Source organism: Oncorhynchus kisutch, linkage group LG2 (genome assembly GCF_002021735.2).
Source record: "Oncorhynchus kisutch isolate 150728-3 linkage group LG2, Okis_V2, whole genome shotgun sequence".
In the NCBI taxonomy this organism is placed as follows: domain Eukaryota; kingdom Metazoa; phylum Chordata; class Actinopteri; order Salmoniformes; family Salmonidae; genus Oncorhynchus; species Oncorhynchus kisutch.
The window spans coordinates 30,918,456-30,938,405 of NC_034175.2; the positions used below are offsets into that span (position 1 = coordinate 30,918,456).

At 42.5% G+C, this 19,950-nt stretch overlaps 1 protein-coding gene across 2 annotated transcripts; it reads right to left on the reverse strand.

Annotated features, from left to right (window-relative positions):
• Positions 1 to 6,983: 6,983 nt before the first annotated feature.
• gpn2 (GPN-loop GTPase 2) lies at positions 6,984 to 18,875 on the reverse strand. Of its 2 annotated transcripts, none has more exons than XM_020453347.2 (6): positions 18,745 to 18,875; positions 16,599 to 17,056; positions 15,728 to 15,884; positions 15,431 to 15,591; positions 15,019 to 15,149; positions 6,984 to 7,656 (listed from the first exon to the last, which is right to left on the reverse strand). In XM_020453347.2, the coding sequence occupies exons 2-6, from the start codon at positions 17,016 to 17,018 to the stop codon at positions 7,584 to 7,586; spliced, it is 942 nt and encodes a 313-aa protein (XP_020308936.1). In that variant the 5' UTR covers positions 17,019 to 17,056; positions 18,745 to 18,875; the 3' UTR covers positions 6,984 to 7,583. The 2 variants fall into 2 exon arrangements, with proteins under 2 accessions (XP_020308936.1, XP_020308943.1); XM_020453354.2 differs by having other exon boundaries at positions 18,732 to 18,813.
• Between the last annotated feature and the right edge of the window lie 1,075 nt (positions 18,876 to 19,950).

The following is a 19,950-nucleotide window of genomic DNA, read 5'->3' on the forward strand; positions in this document are numbered from 1 at the left end:
ATCCACAGATGATGCAGTCTACATTGCACTCCACACTGCACTTTCCCACATGGACAAAAGGAACATCTATGTGAGAATGCTATTCATTGACTACAGCTCAGCGTTCAACAATATAGTGCCCTCAAAGCTCATCACTAAGCTAAGGACCTTGGGACTAAACACCTCCCTCTGCAACTGGATCCTGGACTTCCAGACGGGCCGCCCCCAGGTGGTAAGGGTAGGTAACAACACATCCGCCACGCTGATCCTCAACATGGGGGACCCTCAGGGGTTTGTGCTCAGTCCCCTCATGTACTCCCTGTTCACTCATGACTGCATGGCCAGGAACGACTCCAACACCATCATTAAGTTTGCTGATGACACAACAGTGGTAGGCCTGATCACCGACAACACAGCCTATAGGGAGGTCAGAGACCTGACCGTGTGGTACAACGACAACAACCTCTCCCTCAACATGATCAAGACAAAAGAGATGATTGTGGACTACAGGAAAAGGATAACGCCCCCATTGTCATCGACGGGGCTATAGTGAAGCAGGTTGAGAGCTTCAAGTTCCTTGGCATCCACATCACCAACAAACTGACATGGTCAAAGCACACCAAGACAGTCATGAAGAGGGCACGACGAAACCTATTCCCTCTCAGGAGACTGAAAAGATTTGGCATGGGTCCTCAGATCCTCAAAAGTTTCTACAGCTGCACCATCGAGGGCATCCTGACAGGTTGCATCATTGCCGGGTATGGCAACTGCTCCGCCTCCGACCACAAGGCACTAGCACTAGGGTAGTGCTTACGGCCCAGTACATCACTGGGGCCAATATTCCTGCCATCCAGGACCTCTATACCAGGCACTGTCAGAGGAAGGCCAAAAAAAAATTCAAGACTCCAGCCAACCTAGTCATAGACTGTCCTCTCTGCTATCATAGACTGTCCTCTCTGCAAGCGGTACCGGAGCGCCAAGTCTAGGTCCAAGAGGCTTCTAAACAGCTTCTACCCCCATGCCATAAGACTCCTACACATCTAATCAAATGGCTAACCAGACTATTTACACTGCCCCCCTCCCCTCCTTTACGCTGCTGCTACTCTCTGTTATCATCTTTGCATAGTCACTTTTATAACTCTACCTACATGTACTTATTACCTCGACTAACCGGTTCCCCTGCACATTAACTCTGTACCGGTACCCCCTCTATATAGCCTCACTATTGTTATTTTACTGCTGGTCCTTAATTTTTTGTTACTTTTATTTATCTTTTTGTTGTATTTTTCCAAAAAATGCATTGTTGGTTAAGGGCTTGTAAGTATGCATTTCACCGTTGTATTCGACGCATGTTGCAAATAACATTTGATTTGGCTATAATGGCAGTCGGGATACGGCCTTTCAAGGTACTACAGTCTGCCATAATTTTTCCAATGTTAGAAACATCTGTGTCAGCGCCTACATCCCCAATTGATAATAGAAGAGTCATCTATCTAGGAGGTCCATACTAAATATCAATCTTGAAAGGACATTTTTAATATCAGGGAACTATAGCGGAAAAACCTGGAAGGATTTGGACCGTTCACTAAGGACAAACGGTCTCGGAGGAGAGATGGAAAGAATTGTCCCTGTTCTCTCAAAGCCACTATACTGTATATACATAAGGGAACAGGCAGGAGTTTTTGTTGCTTTGGAAGACATGCAGGGCCTTCCCATCCCAGAGAACAGACACAGGGCCAGTTGTGCAGAAACACATTTAATGTGGCTTCCTCACCCCTCCCAACATCGTTTTTTTTGGGCCACCTGTAAAAGCTGGAGTATAATTTCTTAAGGGATCTAGGGAAGGGGATTTGGATACACTGGTGCCATCTCCTGGTCAGAAAGGAACTTAAAAACAAATACAGTAGCCTAGATGTCCTATTTATACTGTATTTATACGGAACAAAAATATAAATGCAACATTTAAAGTGTTGGTTTCATGAGCTGAAATAAATGATCCCAGAATTTTTCCATATGCACAAAAAGCTTATTTCTCTCAAATGTTGTGCACAAATTTGTTACATCCCTGTTAACATTTCTCCCTTGCCAAGATAATCCACCACTTCACAGGTGTGGCCTATCAAGAAACTGATTAAACAGCATGGTCATTACACGGGAGCTATTTGTGCTGAGGACAATTAAAGGCCACTCTAAAATGTGCAGTTGTCACAACACAATGCCTCAGATGTCTCAAGTTTTGAAGGAGTGTGCAATTGGCATGCTGACTGTAGGAATATCCACCAGAGTTCTCTACCATAAGCCGCCTCCAACATCGTTTTAGAGAATTTGGCAGTACCTTAAACCGGCCACACAACCGAAGACCAAGTGTAACCACGCCAACCCAGGACCACCACATCCGTCTTCTTCACCTACGGGAATCGTCGGAGACCAGCCACCCGGAGAGCTGATGCAACTGAGGAGTATTTATGTCTGTAAAAAGCCCCTTCGTGGGGGGAAAAAAAACTAATTCTGATTGGCGCTGCCTGGCTTTCCAGTGGGTGGGCATGGCTCCCAAGTGTGTGGGCAGGCCCACCCATGGCTGCGCCCCTGCCCAGTCAAAATCCTAATCCATAGATTAGGGCCTAATGGATTTATTTGAATTGACTGATTTCCATATATGAATTGTAACTCAGTAAAATCTTTGAAATAGTTTTGTTCAGTATACATAATACTGTAAATAAGGTATGTCACATTAGACCAGTCCTTCACCAGCCATGTTTTTTAATCAAATCAAATTTTATTAGTCATAGGCACCAAATACAACAGGTGTAGACCTTACAGTGAAATGCTTACTTACACACCCTTAACCAAGAATGCAGCTAAGAAAAAGTGTTTTAGAATTTACTAAAATAAACTGAAATTTAAACAAAAAAAACTATTAAGGAGCAACACTAATATAACAGTAGCGAGGCTATATAAAGAGGGCACCGGTACAGAATCAATGTCAATGTTAGTTGAGGTAATATGTACATGTAGGTAAAGTGACTATGCAAGGACAATACACAGAGTAGCAGCAGCATAAAAATGGGGGCAATGCAAATAGTCCGGGAAACAATTTGATGAGCTTTTCAGGAGTCTTATGACTTGGGGTTAGAAGCTGTTAAGAAGACTTTTGGACCTAGACTTGGCGCTCCGGTACTGCTTGCCGTGGGGTAGCAAAGAGAACAGTTCATGACTAGGGTGGTTAGAGTCTTTGACAATTTTTAGGGCCCTCCTCTGACACCGCCTGGTATAGAGGTCCTGGATGGCAGGAAGTTCGGCCCAAGTGATGTATTGGGCCATATGCACTACCCTCTAGGCCTTGCGGTCGGACGGCAAGCAGTTGCCATACCAGGAGGTCATCCAACCAGTCAGAATGCTCTCGATGGTGCAGCTGTATAACTTGAGGATCTGAAGACCCATGCCAAATCTTTTCAGTCTCCTGAGGGGGAATAGGCGTTGTCGTGCCCTCTTCACAACTGACTTGGTGTGTTCGGATCATGATAGCTTGTTGGTGATGTGGACACCAAGGAACTTGACGCTCTCAACATGCTCCTCTACAGCCCGCCGATGAGAATGGGGACGTGCTCGGTCCTCCTTTTCCTGTTGTCCACAATCAGCTCCTTTGTCTTGATCAAGTTGAGGGAGAGGTTGTTACCCTGGAACCACACTGCCAGGTCTCTGACCTCCTCCCTATAGGCTGTCTCATCGTTGTCGGTGATCAGGCCTACCACTGTTGTCGTCGGCAAACTTAATGATGGTGCTTGGCCATGCAGTCATGGGTGAAGAGGGAGTACAGGAGGGGTCTGAGCACCCACCCCTGAGGGGCCCCCATGTTGCGGATCAGTGTGGCGGATGTGTTGTTACCTACCCTTACCACCTGGGGCAGCCCGTCAGGAAGTCCAGGATCCAGTTGCAGAGGGAGGTGTTTAGTCCCAGGGTCCTTACTTAGTGATGAGCTTGGAGGGCACTATGGTGTTGAACGCTGAGCTATAGTCAATCAATAGCATTACCACGCAGGTGATTCTTTTGTCCTGTTGGGAAAGGGCAGTGTGGAGTGCAATAGAGATGGCATAATCTGTGGATCTGTTGGGGGAGGTATGCAAATTGGAGTGGGTCTAGGGTTTCTGGGATAATGGTGTTGTGAGCCTTTCAAAGCACTTCATGGCTACAGACGTGAGTGCTACGGGTCGGTAGTTATTCAGGCAGGTTACCTTGGTATTTTTGGGCACAGAGACTATGGTGGTCTGCTTGAAACATGTTGGTATTACAGACTCAATCAGGGAAAAGTTGAAAATGTCAGTCAAGACACTTGCCAGTTGATCAGTACATGCCCTGGTGATCTGTCTGGCCATGCGGCCTTGTGAATGTTGACCTGTTTAAAGGTCTTACATCGGCTACAGAGTGTGATCACACAGTCATCCGGAACAGCTAATGCTCTCATGCATGCTTCAGTGTTGCTTGCCTCAAAGCGAGCAAAGAAGTTATTTAGCTTGTCTGTTAGGCTTTTGTCACTGGGCAGCTCGCAGCTGTGCTTCCCTTAATAGTCCGTAATAGTTTGCAAGCCCTGCCACATCCGACGAGCGTCAGAACCAGCGCAGTACGATTCAATCTTAGTCCTGTATTGACTCTTTGCCTGTTTGATGGTTCGTCAGAGGGCATAGCGGGATTTCTTATAAGAGTCCGGGTTAGAGTCCCACTCATTGAAAGCGGCAACTCTACCCTTTAGCTGAGTGCAGATGTTGCCTGTAATCCATGGCTTCTGGTTGGGGTATGTACGTACAGTCACTGTGGGGAAGACGTCATTGATGCACTTATTGATGATTCTTTACAGTGCCTTGTATTCGGCCCCCTTGAACTTTGCGACCTTTTGCCACATTTCAGGCTTCAAACATAAAGATATAAAACTGTACTTTTTTGTGAAGAATCATCAACAAGTGGGACACAATCATGAAGTGGAACGACATTTATTGGATATTTCAAACTTTTTCAACAAATCAAAAACTGAAAAATTGGGCGTGCAAAATTATTCAGCCCCCATAAGTTAATACTTTGTAGCGCCACCTTTTGCTGCGATTACAACTGTAAGTCGCTTGGGGTATGTCTCTATCAGTTTTGCACATCGAGAGACTGAATTTTTTTCCCATTCCTCCTTGCAAAACAGCTCGAGCTCAGTGAGGTTGGATGGAGAGCATTTGTGAACAGCAGTTTTCAGTTCTTTCCACAGATTCTCGATTGGATTCAGGTCTGGACTTTGACTTGGCCATTCTAACACCTGGATATGTTTATTTTTGAACCATTCCATTGTAGATTTTGCTTTATGTTTTGGATCATTGTCTTGTTGGAAGACAAATCTCCGTCCCAGTCTCAGGTCTTTTGCAGACTCCATCAGGTTTTCTTCCAGAATGGTCCTGTATTTGGCTCCATCCATCTTCCCATCAATTTGAACCATCTTGCCTGTCCCTGCTGAAGAAAAGCAGGCCCAAACCATGATGCTTCCACCACCATGTTTGACAGTGGGGATGGCGTGTTCAGGGTGATGAGCTGTGTTGCTTTTACGCCAAACATAACGTTTTGCATTGTTGCCAAAAAGTTCAATTTTGGTTTCATCTGACCAGAGCACCTTCTTCCACATGTTTGGTGTGTCTCCCAGGTGGCTTGTGGCAAACTTTAAACAACACTTTTTATGGATATCTTTAAGAAATGGCTTTCTTCTTGCCACTCTTCCATAAAGGCCAGATTTGTGCAATATACAACTGATTGTTGTCCTATGGACAGAGTCTCCCACCTCAGCTGTAGATCTCTGCAGTTCATCCAGAGTGATCATTGGCCTCTTGGCTGCATCTCTGATCAGTCTTCTCCTTGTATGAGCTGAAAGTTTATAGGGACGGCCAGGTCTTGGTAGATTTGCAGTGGTCTGATACTCCTTCCATTTCAATATTATCGCTTGCACAGTGCTCCTTGGGATGTTTAAAGCTTGGGAAATCTTTTTGTATCCAAATCCGGCTTTAAACGTCTTCACAACAGTATCTCGGACCTGCCTGGTGTGTTCCTTGTTCTTCATGATGCTCTCTGCGCTTTTAACGGACCTCTGAGACTATCACAGTGCAGGTGCATTTATACGGAGACTTGATTACACACAGGTGGATTGTATTTATCATCATTAGTCATTTAGGTCAACATTGGATCATTCAGAGATCCTCACTGAACTTCTGGAGAGAGTTTGCTGCACTGAAAGTAAAGGGGCTGAATCATTTTGCACGCCCAATTTTACCGTTTTTGATTTGTTAAAAAAGTTTGAAATATCCAATAAATGTCGTTCCACTTCATGATTGTGTCCCACTTGTTGTTGATTCTTCACAAAAAAATAACGTTTTATATCTTTATGTTTGAAGCCTGAAATGTGGCAAAAGGTCGCAAAGTTCAAGGGGGCCGAATACTTTCGCAAGGCACTGTAAGTAGGGTTAGTTTTGACAGCCAATATACTGCCAATGTTCTTGGTTTTACAGGGAATAACAGTTTACAAGAAAGCAATTATCCATGGATAAAACATATCCACATTCAGTGTATATATAAGTGTGTATTTTAAACCTCTGTGCATCATTTTACATCGTTAAAGCGAGCATCTAAATCAGGTTTGGTTAGGAATCTTGCCTACTATTTTGCACACGTCTATTGTTTTAATCCGCCTGCGAGCTTCTTTCTGTTGGCTATCAGCTGCCACCTACGGAGAACAAAAGTTACCTGAATAAATTCTGGAGAGAAATGAAGGGAACTGCTGCATCAGGGTACCAGTACCTATGCTGCTGATCTGACTAAAGCTCCACTCTGAATTCTCCCTCTCTGCCTCTTCCTAATCTAAATGTGTCACAGGTCTGGGGTAGATAGGGAGATGATGATGCTCAGTTTGAGATAGTCTAACTCACCCTCTGCTGGTCTGCACCTAATACACTATAGGTCCACACAAACACAAGAGGGCACATCTGTACATGCATGTAAGACCAACTCTTCACAAACTTTATTCATGAAATGTAACACGTTTAACAGTTGATTTTGCTGATCTGCAAAGGGATTCATACCCAATGTACACACCTTATAGACTGAAGGGCTGACCAAACTGCCCCACACCATGGTATTTCTCATTTCAATATGTAAATAATTATCTGTAGTCCAGAGCTCCTGGATTTGTCCATCTTTTTCACTGTCAGAATAAGAGATCAACATTTGCATCCAACTAAACAACACACTGTGGTCTGTACTAACACTAGCATTATAAACCAGCCACAAAGCCAAGAATATATCAATTCAAACTCTTAACCCAGATTGATCCAATTCTTGGATTGTGTGGTAAGAAGCAGTTGATTTGGATTCTATTTGTAGACTGATGCTTCTAACCCTTTCTCCACCCTTCTCTCCTCTCTATATAACCAGAGGCAGCCATATCAAGTCAAAGAGTGAAAGAAGAATAGCATTTGTTGCGTTTGACACTACAATTCCACGGAACAAATGTTGTACTGTCGGTCCTTTGCTGGTCCAGTGCAAGCAACATCGAGGTCAGCAGCATCCATTGATGGGTGTCTGTTGTTTTACAGATCCATCACCTCCTCCTCCACGGTCTTTTCACCATCTTCAACATACCTCTCTTGCACTCCTAGAGTTCTAGGGGTCAAATTTAAGAAAATCTAATCAAAATGCTACTCGTCACATGCACCATAAACAACAGGTGTCGACCAACAGTGAAATGCTTAGGAGTCTTGATCAGTCATCTATGTTAAGCAGCACTATACAGGCAGATCTGTTTACAGCAGAACACAATATTCAAACTCAAAATATTGTCACCACTTGCTGAGACTGCTTTAAAAAAAAAAGTTTTTATCTCAATATCAAATCATTTTTGGGTAACAATTAAGTATCTTACAGATTCTTCTTGACCATTTTAAATAAAAACAAACAAAAATAGCTTCTTAGCAAAGATCAATTTCTCAAGCAAGAATTTTGCTGGGACAGTCTGGGAATGGTCTGAGTGGGGAGGGGAAAATGGAAAACTAGCTGTTATTGGCAAAGGGGTTTGGAACTCTTGTTGGTCTATTTAAGTGATAATTCCCAGTCCCCTAACCAATTTTCGGTCCCCTAACCAATTGTGCTATTATGTGTTTTTTCACGTTATTTGTAACTGATTTTGTACATAATGTTTCTACCACAGTCTCTTATGACCGAAAAGAGCCTCCAGATATCAGGACAGCGATTACTCACCCCGTACTAGAAGATTTTTTCTTTAACGAGTCAGACGCGAAGGATTTATTCCAGACATCCGACAAGGCCCTCATCCCCGTCATTCACAGGAGAAAGAGACAGAAATATCAGGGATGTAGGTCTGGGTGCCTTCGAAGGATCTGACGGCGAGTGAGTAATCTGCCTTCACCATCGGTCCTATTAGCCAATCATTGGATAATATAATAGACGAACTACGAGCACGTATATCCTACCAATGGGACATTTAAAACTTTAATATCTTGTGTTTCACCGAGTAGTGGCTGAATGACGACATGAAGAACATACAGCTGGCGGGTTTTACGCGCAGCTCGCACTCCTAGTAGCCGGGGACTTTAATCCAGAGAAATTTTTATCCGTTTGACCTCATTTCTATCAGCAGGTTAAATGTGCAATCAGAGGGAAAATAACTCTTGACCACCTTTACTCCACACATAAAGCTCTCCCTCGCCCTCCATTTGGCAAATCTGACCATAATTCTATCCTCCTGCTTACAAGCAAAAACTAAAGCAGAAAGCACCAGTGATGCAGTCAATAAAAAAGTGGTCAGATGAAGCAGATGCTAAGCTACGGTACTGTTTTGCTAGCACAGACTGGAATATGTTCCAGGATTCCTTCGACGACATTGATGGCATTGAGAAGTATGCCATCGATTACAGGCAACATCCACAATGAGCTAAAGGGTAGGGCTGCTGCTTTCAAGGAGCGGGTCTAACCCGGAAGCTTATAAGAAATACCACTATGCCCTCCGATGAACGATCAAACAGGCAAAGCTTCAATACAGGACGAAGATTGAATCGTAATACACCGGCTCCAACGCTTGTCTTATGTGGCAGGGCTTGCAAACTATTACAGACTACAAAGGGAAGCACAGCTGCGAGCTGCCCAGTCACACGATCATACCAGACAAGCTAAATTACTTCTATGCTTGCTTCGAGGCAAGTAACACAAACATATATCAGAGAATCAGCTGTTCCGGACGACAGTGATCACGCTCGCCGTAGCCGATGTGAGTAAGACCTTTAAACAGGTCAACATTCACAAGGCCTCAGGGCAAGACAGATTACCAGAATGTGTACTCCGAGCATGCGCTGACCAACTGGCAAAGTGTCTTCACTGACATCTTCAACCTGTCCCTGACTGAGTCTGTAATACCAACATTTCAAGCAGACCACCATAGTCCCTGTGCCCAAGAACACTAAGGTAACCTGCCTAAATGACTACCGACCCGTAGCACTCACATCTGTAGCCATGAAGTGCTTTGAAAGGCTGGTCATGGCTCACCATTATCCCAGAAACCTTAGACCCACTCCAATATGCATATACCACCCCAACAGATCCACAGATGATGCAGTCTCTATTGCACTCCACACTGCCCTTTCCCACCTGGACAAAAGGAACACCTAGTGGCAAGAAAAAGTATGTGAACACTTTGGAATTACCTGGATTTCTGCATAAATTTGTCATCAAATCACAAATCAAAAGTCACATCAATAGACAAACTCAGTGTGCTTAAAATAATAACACAAAAAGTATTCTATTTTTCTTGTCTATATTGAATACATAATTTAAACATTCAGTGTAGGTTGGAAAAAGTATGTGAACCCCTAGGCTAATGACTTCTGCAAAAGCTAATTGGAGCCAGGAGGCAGCTAACCTGGAGTCCAATCAATGAGACGAGAATGGAGATGTTGGTTAGAGCTGCCTTGCCCTACAGAAAACACTCAAAATTTGAGTTTGCTTTTCACAAGAAGCATTGCCTGACGTGAACCATGCCTCGAACAAAAGAGAAGACCTAAGATTGAGAATTGTTGACTTGCATAAACCTGGAAAGGGTTAGAAAATTATCTCTAAAAGCCTTGATGTTCATCAGTCCACGGAAAGACAAATTGTCTATAAATGGAAAAAGTTCAGCACTGTTGCTACTCTCCCTAGAAGTGGCCGCCCTGCAAAGATGACTGCAAGAGCACAGCGCAGAACACTCAATGAGGTAAAAAAGTGTCAGCTAAAGACTTACAGAAATATGCTAACATGCTCTGGAACATGCTAACATCTCTGTTGACGATACTACGATACGTAAAACACTAAACAATAATGGTGTTCAATATTCTGTGGACAGATGAAAATAAATTTGAGTTGTTTGGAAGAAACACACAACACTATGTGAGAAAAAAAAAAAGGCACAGCACACCAACATCAAAACCTCATTCCAACTGTAAAGTATGGTGGCGGGAGCTTCATGGTTTGGGGCTGCTTTGCTGCCTGAGTGCCTGGACAGCTTGCTATCGTCGACAGAAAAATGAATTCCCAAGTTTATCAAGACATTTTGCAGAAGACTGTTAGGCTTTCTGTCCACCAATTGAAGCTCAACAGAAGTTAAGTGATACAACAGGAGAACAACCCAAAACACAGAAGTAAATCAACAACAAAATGGCTCCAACAGAAGAAAATACAACTTATGGAGTGGCCCAGGCAGAGTCCTGACCTCAACTCGAGTTGAGATGCCTCAAGAGAACAATTCACACCAGACATCACAAGAATATTGCTGAACTGAAACAGACCATTGTGCAGGTCTGATCCGCAACTACAGAAGAGGTTATTGCTGCCAAAGGAGGGTCAACCAGTTATTAAATCCAAGTGTTCACATACTTTATCAACCTTGCACTGTGAATGTTTACACGGTGTGTTCAATAAAAACATATAGTTGTTTGTGTGTTATTAGTTTGAGCAGACTGTTTGTCTATCGTTGTGACCTAGATGAAGATCAGATGAAATTTGATGACCAATTTATGCAGAAATCCATGTATTTCCAAAGGGTTCACATACTTTTTCTTGACACTTTATGTGAGAATGCTATTCATTGACCACAGCTCAACGTTCAACACCAAAGCTCATCACTAAGCTAAGGACCCTGGGACTAAACACCTCCCTCTGCAACTGGATCCCTGACTTCCTGACAGGCTGCCCCCAGGTGGTAAGGGTAGGTAACAACACATACACCATGCTTGTCCTCAACACAAGGGCCCCTCAGGGGTGCGTGCTCAGTCCCCTCCTGTACTCCCTGTTCACTCATGACTGCTTGGCCAGGTACGACTCCAACACCATCATTAAGTTTGCAGATGACACAACAGTGGTAGGCCTGATCACCGACAACGATGAGACTGACCTCCTCACTACAGGATGAGACCTGGCCGTGTGGTGCCAGGACAACAACCTCTCCCTCAACGTGACCAAGACAAAGGAGATGATTGTGGACAACAGGAAGAGGAGGACAGAGCACACCCCCATTCTCATCGAAGGGGCTGTAGTGGAGCAGGTTGAGAGCATTAAGTTCCTTGGTGTCCACATCACCAACAAACTATCATGGTCCAAACTAGAGGTCGACTGATTATGATTTTTCAACGCCGGTACCGATTATTGGAGGACCAAAAAATCCGATACCGATTAATCGGCCAATTTTTTATTTTATTTGTAATAAGGACAATTACAACAATACTGAATGCACACTTATTTTAACTTAATATAATGCATCAATAAAATCAATTTATCCTCAAGTAAATAATGAAACATGTTCAATTTGGTTTAAATAATGCAAAAAAAAAGTGTTGGAGAAGAAGGTAAAAGTGCAATATGTGCTATGTAAGAAAGCTAACGTTTAAGTTCCTTGCTCAGAACATGAGAACATATGAAAGCTGGTGGTTCCTTTTAACATGAGTCTTCAATATTCCCAGGTAAGAAGTTTTAGGTTGTAGTTATTATAGGACTATTTCCCTATATACCATTTGTATTTCATTAACCTATTACTATTGGATGTTCTTATAGGCACCTTAGTATTGCCAGTGAAACAGTATAGCTTCCGTCCCTCTAGTTAGCGCGCGCTAACTAGCTAGCCATTTCACTTCGGTTACACCAGCCTCATCTCGGGAGTTGATAGGCTTGAAGTCAAACAGCGCAATGCTTGACGCACAACGAAGAGCTGCTGGCAAAATGCACGAAAGTGCTGTTTGAATGCACCTGCTTCTGATTCAGATTAGGACACGCAGGACACGCTAGATAATATCTAGTAATATCATCAACCATGTGTAGTTAACTAGTGATTATGATTGATTGTTTTTTATAAGATAAGTTTAATGCTAGCTAGCAACTTACCTTGGCTTACTGCATTCGCGTAACAGGCAGTCTCCTTGTGGAGTGCAACGAGAGAGGCAGGTCGTTATTGCGTTGGACTAGTTAACTGTAAGGTTGCAAGATTGGATCCCCCGAGCTGACAAGGTGAAAATCTGTCGTTCTGCCCCTGAACAAGGCAGTTAACCCACCGTTCCTAGGCAGTCATTGAAAATAAGAACATGTTCTTAACTGACTTGCCTAGTTAAATAAAGGTCAAATAAAATAAATAAAAAATATTGCACCTTTAAATGGACCAGAACTATTTTATTGAAATACAGTTGTCATGACGCCAGCCCTTTCAGTGAATTGGCTAGCAGAGGTGTGAACAACCCCCTCTCCTGTTAGGAGGGGAGGGGGAGTTTTACAACTTAACCCCCACGTCATAAATTCCGTATGGAGACTTTCCCTGGCCATGCAGTATGGAGAGAGTTTCACAGTAGAACAAAGGAACTTCTACAAATCACAGAATTGGAGAACTGAAAAATATCCATATTTTGGTGAATGTGTAAACGGTCGGTGAAGCCAGCTATGACCCGGTCTGTTTTGTTTCATGTTTGTGACCTTATGAAAGGCAATATAGCCACATTACCCTAACTCTGTTTATACAGGTGCCTCAGTTATGAGGTTTACATCTAATTATTGTATAAAATGAATGAGTAAAGATGAAACTATTTGCAAAATGATGTAATATGTTGTTAACTTTTAAAATGAGAAAATCATCTTCCCTTTCAAGTTTAACTAAGGCAGGAGCCACGCCCAAGTGAATAGGCATTGGTTGGAAATGATGAACCAACCCCTTTTCTACATTTCTATAAAAGCCTGTTACCCAAAGTCACCGGAGTTCCAAATAACGGGAGGATTTGTCCTCATGTTTAAAAAGGGCGCATTTTAATTTCAACCCTACAGGCCAGGAAACATGAGAGCTTGCGCCACACATGAAATGGTATGAACTCTGAACTATTGATCACCTAAAGAAGTGCATACTAAACCAGCATATATCAGACTGCAGCTGAACATATGCGCAAATCTAGTACGAGAAAACTGACCGACATGGACGAATCTCCAGAGTGAGATGAACCTCTCAGACCACGTGACCACACAACAAGATTCCACAAAAGGACAGGACAAACCATAACCAACTTCATGTAAATACAATGCATTGCTTTTCCGAATGAACGATCGTTAGTAGCATATGTATTTATGTGAGAATAGCTTCCCAGGTCCGATAAAGACCAATGTTCCTTAGCCTTCCTTCCCAAAACCCATTCTCTTCTCTGAATCTATTGTGTTATAACCAAACTGTTTTTGCTTAGCCCAATAGGGACTTTCCTATCCTTGTTAGTAACCAATATCTATTGTTTGTTTATGCATTTGTGATTATTTAGTTAATAAATAAATGATTAAGCCAACTGGTGTATGGATGATTCATGGTTTAGGCTGGGTTCGTGCAGATAACAAGGATGTCGGTGCACGACATCTGGTTAATTAAATTGACAAGATTAGTTTAATCAGGTAATAATAATTACTGAGAATTGATTTGATACAATAACAGTCTTCACCTTTAATGATGCCAAAGACACGACACAGTACCAGTCAAAAGTTTGGACACACCTACAAAGGGTTTTTCTTTATTTTAACTATTTTCTACATTGAAGACATCAAAACTATGAAAGAACACATATGGAATCGCGTAGTAACCAAAAAAAGCGTTAAACAAATCAAAATATTTAACGTAGCCACCTTTTGCACAGTCTTAGCATTCTCTCAACCAGCTTCTTGGGGAATGCTTTTCCAACAGTGTTGAAGGAGTTCCCACATATAAGGAGCACTTGTTGGCTGCTTTTCCTTCACTCTGCAGTCCAACTCATCCCAAACCATCTCAATTGGGTTGAGGTCAGGTGATTGTGGAGGCCAGGTCATCTGATGCAACACTCCATCACTCTCCTTCTTGATCAAATAGTCCTTACACAGCCTGAAGGTGCGTTTTGGGTCATTGTCCTGTTGAAAAACAAATGATAGTCCCACTAAGCGCAAACCAGATGGGATAGCATATTGCTTCAGAATGCTGTGCTAGCCATGCTGGTTAAGTGTGCCTTGAATTATAAATAAATCACTGACAGTGTCACCAGCAAAGCACCCCCACACCATCATACCTCCTATTCCATCACAAAGACACGGCAGTTGGAACCAAAATCTAAAATTTTGAAGCTGTTTGAGAGAATACCAAGAGTGTGCAAAGCTGTCATTAAGGTAGCTACTTTGAATAATCTCAAATATGAAAGATTTTGATTTGTTTAACACTTTTTTGGTTACTACATGATTCCACATGGTGTTATTTCATAGTTGATGTCTTCACTATTATTCTACAATGCAGAAAATAGTAAAAAATAAAGAAAAACCCTTGAATGAGTAGGTGTCCAAACTTTTGACTGGTACTGTATATCTATTTATAAATAACACACAGGAAAATCTAGTTTTGGACTGAACCTGGCCTTTAACACTTTTTACATTTAAAATGGCTTTGTTTCATAGGTTGAGCATGTGGAATAGACTGGTTTAATAACAAACATGAGTAAAGGATACGCGGTGAACTGGAAGTCTGCTCCCACAGCGGCTGACATCATTGCTTGCAGGTTCCTCTCCTCCAGGTTGCCGAAGCAGTAGCCGTTGGCCTTGTCCACAGTCCGCAGGACCTGCGTCATGCTCTCCCTGTCCTGGAGATAGAGCACAGTGCAGGATGTCAATGGTTAAGTGGCAAAAAATGTAAATGCAAGCTTCATCCTCCAGGTTGAGACTAGTGTTTTAACCTTACCCCACCTTCTAAAATGGACCAGTATTTATTATGAGTTTAGACAAAGTATTGTGGTTGTGTTAAAAAAAAATTAAATATCTGAAACAGGGAGGTACTGAACTTCATGTCCCATAATAAATATGACCCAGAAACAGCAGATGCCCAAGAACCAGTGAACATCTAAAGGTAGTAGCAAAGTCTCACCTGCACATTGAGAGGCACAAAAGAGACAAGGCCATAGTCTTGTATGACCCCTGCAAGTTTCTCATTTAGTTTGAGGAACTTCCTAAAGAAAGGGTCAGCAGCCAAGTGATCCAGCAGATATGTCAGGTCCATAACATCTGTGTAGAAGTCCAGGTTGAAGGCTATTCCAGAGACAGAGTAAGTGCAAAAATGAAACAAGTTCCACAGCTAACTGTCAAATCAAACACTTGAGGGAAACTGAGGGAATATAGCCATACAAAGCCCATATTCATAATCACCCAGGATATCTCATCTCACCCAGTTTGCCGTACTGCTCGATGAGGTCCATCTTGGAGAGGACGTTGACGTGGGGTAGCTCCACGTGCAGCATAGTGGACAGGGAGGTGCACAGCACTGAGATGAACTTAGCTGGGTCAGCGCAGTAATGAGAGTCCACAAGGTGCACTGCAGTCAGCTGAGAGTAATTAAAGAGGTTAGTGTGTGTTAGTGAGACAGTGCAGGGATTCAACTAACTGGCCCAGGTTATCCCGGTGGGGTGAGTTTGCACAGGGTGAAAAGCGAATGCATTTGTTTTGGAAACAGGCTGCCCCCCCGGGCGTGAGCCAGGTGCCCTGTTCAAAGCCTAGGCTAGATTAAGCATGTGGAGTAATGAGTAGGCTTCTACTTTTATTAAAAGCAAAAGTGATTGCTTTTAATAAAAACACTATCTGCCTTCCCAATAAAAACTAGTTTGAAAATTTGAACATATATTTCATGGAAAGAGATGCGTTTCTGGACAATGCACCACACTGTGTGATTTGAGAAGGGAGCTCCTCCCTGACTGATTTTGACCGTTAATGTCAAAAGTCATTGACTGGTGCACCGCTGCTCAGGTTAATAGAACTCACTCAGTGATTTGAGCACAACCTATAGGCACTATGAATCAAAACTAATAAAGCACATGCCCATAAACACCCAATACAAATAGCTAGGCCTACTTGTCAAAGCCCCAAATTCTCCATCAATGTGGCAAACAATACATTTCTTAAGTTAGCCTAAATCATACTGAATGTGTCATGCATGGATTGACATACTACACGGCGTTTCTTTTGGGGAATCATTCATACTAGGAATCACAACATTCCAGCACCAATGGGCACAAACATCTTAGAATCCTGAACCATCTCACCCTGAAGTTCCACTTGGCCAGCTGAGCAAAGATGTTTTTCACTGAGTTCTGGTGGGTGTACAGCTCCACCTGACCCGGACAGTCAAACAGAAAGTAACAGTCGCTATGTTCCTCTAACTTGGTTTCCAGCCAGTCCAGATTGGCCTCCAGGTACTCCATGCAGTACAGGAGTCCACCATTGGGCCCCAGCTTCAAACCCTCCATCACGTCATCTAGGGTGACCAGCTCTGAAATATCCACGACACAGGGGTATGGGAGCCCTTCATTTGCAGGGTCCATGTTCACCACAACTACCTTCCGTCCCAAGTGACTCAAGAACTCCTGCATCCCCCGGCAGTATGTGGTTTTACCTGAGCCAGGAGGTCCTATGACCACCTGGCCAAAGCGTAAGGATGGAGTCTGCGAGGGCTGGGTGGCCATGATTACTTCTCCAAAGCTCTGACTTGTTAGATTCCCATCTGAAGAGAAAACAAATGGTACATACCCATCACTGACCATCAGTGCTGAGCCACTAACCACCACATATGGTCCTTGCCTCAGGTTAGCCCATTCATAGAAGCTTTTAGCACCTATTAATGATAGTAACTTCTGGCCGGGGGAGTTTTGTTGGGTGCCCCGACGCTCGTTCTGAACGTTAACATGCATCATTTACAGTACGGTTTTGGAAACATATGTATGTTATATATCAGCAAGAAATCATTTTCATAAAATGAAAGCTTAAATTAGTACACACCTTTATAGGGTTGCGCTACGAACGCATCCTACAGCGTCATTGCATTTTGGTACACCATAATTACACTAATTTCCAATGAAACACTGCGTTTCCCTTGCAGTGCGTTCGGTGTGATGCATACGTTGGATTTATCGAACGTATGCGTCAAACTGTATGCGTGAAAGGCTTGACAGAAATGGTAGCAGAAGGTGAATGTTGAACTTTTGTTACATACATATCCAGATGATGCAGCATACTATTTTGGGCAATGACGCTGTCGGTGTGTTAAATAGTATATTATTGGGCTAGCTGAGGAACGCTCAACTCCGTTGTCTTATCGAGGCGGAGTTGAGTTTTGATACATTTTACTAGTAAACAATCGCCTCGATTTAAGAGAACGAAGTTGAGCGTTCATCAGCTATTATGGGTCTAGCGCAGGGTTTCCCAAACTCGGTCCTCGGGACCCCAAGGAGTGCCATAACACTACACAACTGATTCAAATAATAAACTAATCATCAGGCGTTGTATCAGCTGTGTAGTGTTAAGGCAAACACTAAAACCTGCAATCCTTGGGATCCCAAGGTGGACCGAGTTTACGAAACTAGCCAGGTTAGCGCAGAAACGTGTAAAACATGGTTTACTGACTAACGTCTTTCAATTAACACGCACATTTAATAATTAGCACCATTTGTGGAAAAGGTACACAATTGTCATACTTTATTAAAAGTAAAGATACCTTAATAGAAAATGACTAAAGGAACATACTACTTGAGTAAAAAATGAACTATTTGGTTAAATATACTTATCAAAAGTAAATGTAATTGCTAAAATATACTTAAGTATCAAAAGTAATAATTTCAAGTTCCTTTTTAATAAACAAAACAGATAGCACATTGTTTTAATTTACGGATAGCTAGGGACACACTACGAGGTAATTTACAAACGAAGCATGTGTTTAGTGAGTCCGCAAGATCAGAGGCAGTAGAGATGACCAGGGATGCTCTCCTGATAAATGTGATTTTTGACGATTTCTCTGTCCTACTAAGCATTCAAAATGTAACGAATGGGTGTCAGGGAAAATGTATCGAGTAAAAAATGCTTCTTTAAAAAAAAAAGGAATGTAGGGTCGTAAAATGTGTCAAAAAAGTACAGATACCAGCCAAACGATTTAAGTAGTACTTTAAAGTAATTTAACTTAAGTACTTTACACCACTGGTTAGAAGAGCATTCAATGCACAATGTCATGCGAAGTGATGATGCGCTAGTTAGTCATATTGCAGCTAGCTTGCTAATTAGCAGCGTAGCAAATGTATCACGACAAGTAGCTAAAATAGCTAGCAAAATGCTCCCAAAAAGACATGTTACGAGAACAAATAAGTGTTGTAAAATATTACATTACGATACGCGTGAAATGTACTAACCAGTGCCACTTACCGCCGTTAAATTTGGTTATTGGAGAAGCTACCAAAAACCTAGACAACACTGCTGTGAAACATCTAAGAATAACTAACTACTTCCGGGTCACGGTTTTTGGAATTCTTCAGAATAAAAGTCCCGTCCTGTATACTTAGTAAAGGAATAATTAGGGTTATAATGAGCACAATTATCGATATCTTTGTCTTCTTATCCTACAAAGAACTACGTATTTCTGTAAGATATTATGTCATAAAATGTTAAAGCCTAAATGGTCAACAATGTTTTTTGTGTGTGTACACATTAATTGCAACTTTAAAAAGATGCTGTATATTGTGTCGCAGTAACACTGAACTTACAATGGCTAGTCCCAAGTCACTATATTTTTTTATTGTGCTTTATGCTATTTGCCTCATGACTCCTGCATGCTTTGTTAACTATGAACTTGCTTGTTTACCCAACTGTGGGACAGACTGTTTGTTCCCACACTCGAGACTGACTCTCTATTCTAACCACTTCTTGCCTGCTTTTTTTTCATGTTACCTGATAAAATGTTGCTGTACAATATGATCTGGTTGCCATCTAATGCACATTCAAATGTCATAAATCAGCACTGCAGAGCTCTCCCTGTTCTCTGCAGTGCCCTGATTGTATTACTGCTGATGATATCTGGAAATGTGCATGTACACCCATCTACTGTTGCTAGCCCCAATTATAACTTGTGCTCGGATATCTGCTTCACTGATTTCTGCTCTTGTAAAAGCCTGGGTTTTCTGCACATTAACACTAGAAGCTTAAAATGGATCAATTGAAAGTGTGGGTTCACAGCTCCAATCCAGATGTGTTGGTCAATACTGAGATGTGGTTAAGAAATCGTTTTTTGAACACTGATCTTAACCTTTCTGGTTATAACCTTTTTCAGCTAGACAGATCTCCCAAAGCTGGTGGAGTGGCAATCTTTACCAAGGTACAACCTCAGTGCTTGGTTGTCTCGACCAAGTCTGTCCCCAAACAATTGGATTTACTGGTTATAAGCATTAAACTTTCAAATAGCTCTTTGTTGACTATTGCTGGGTGTTATCGTCCACCAACAGCACCGGCCTGTACCCTAAATGCCCTAAGCTCTCTCCTGGCCCCTTACACTAAAGTCTGAATTTGTCCTGCTAGGTGACCTAAACTGAGACATGCTTAAACCACCTAACCAGGTCCTAAAGCAATGGGATTCCA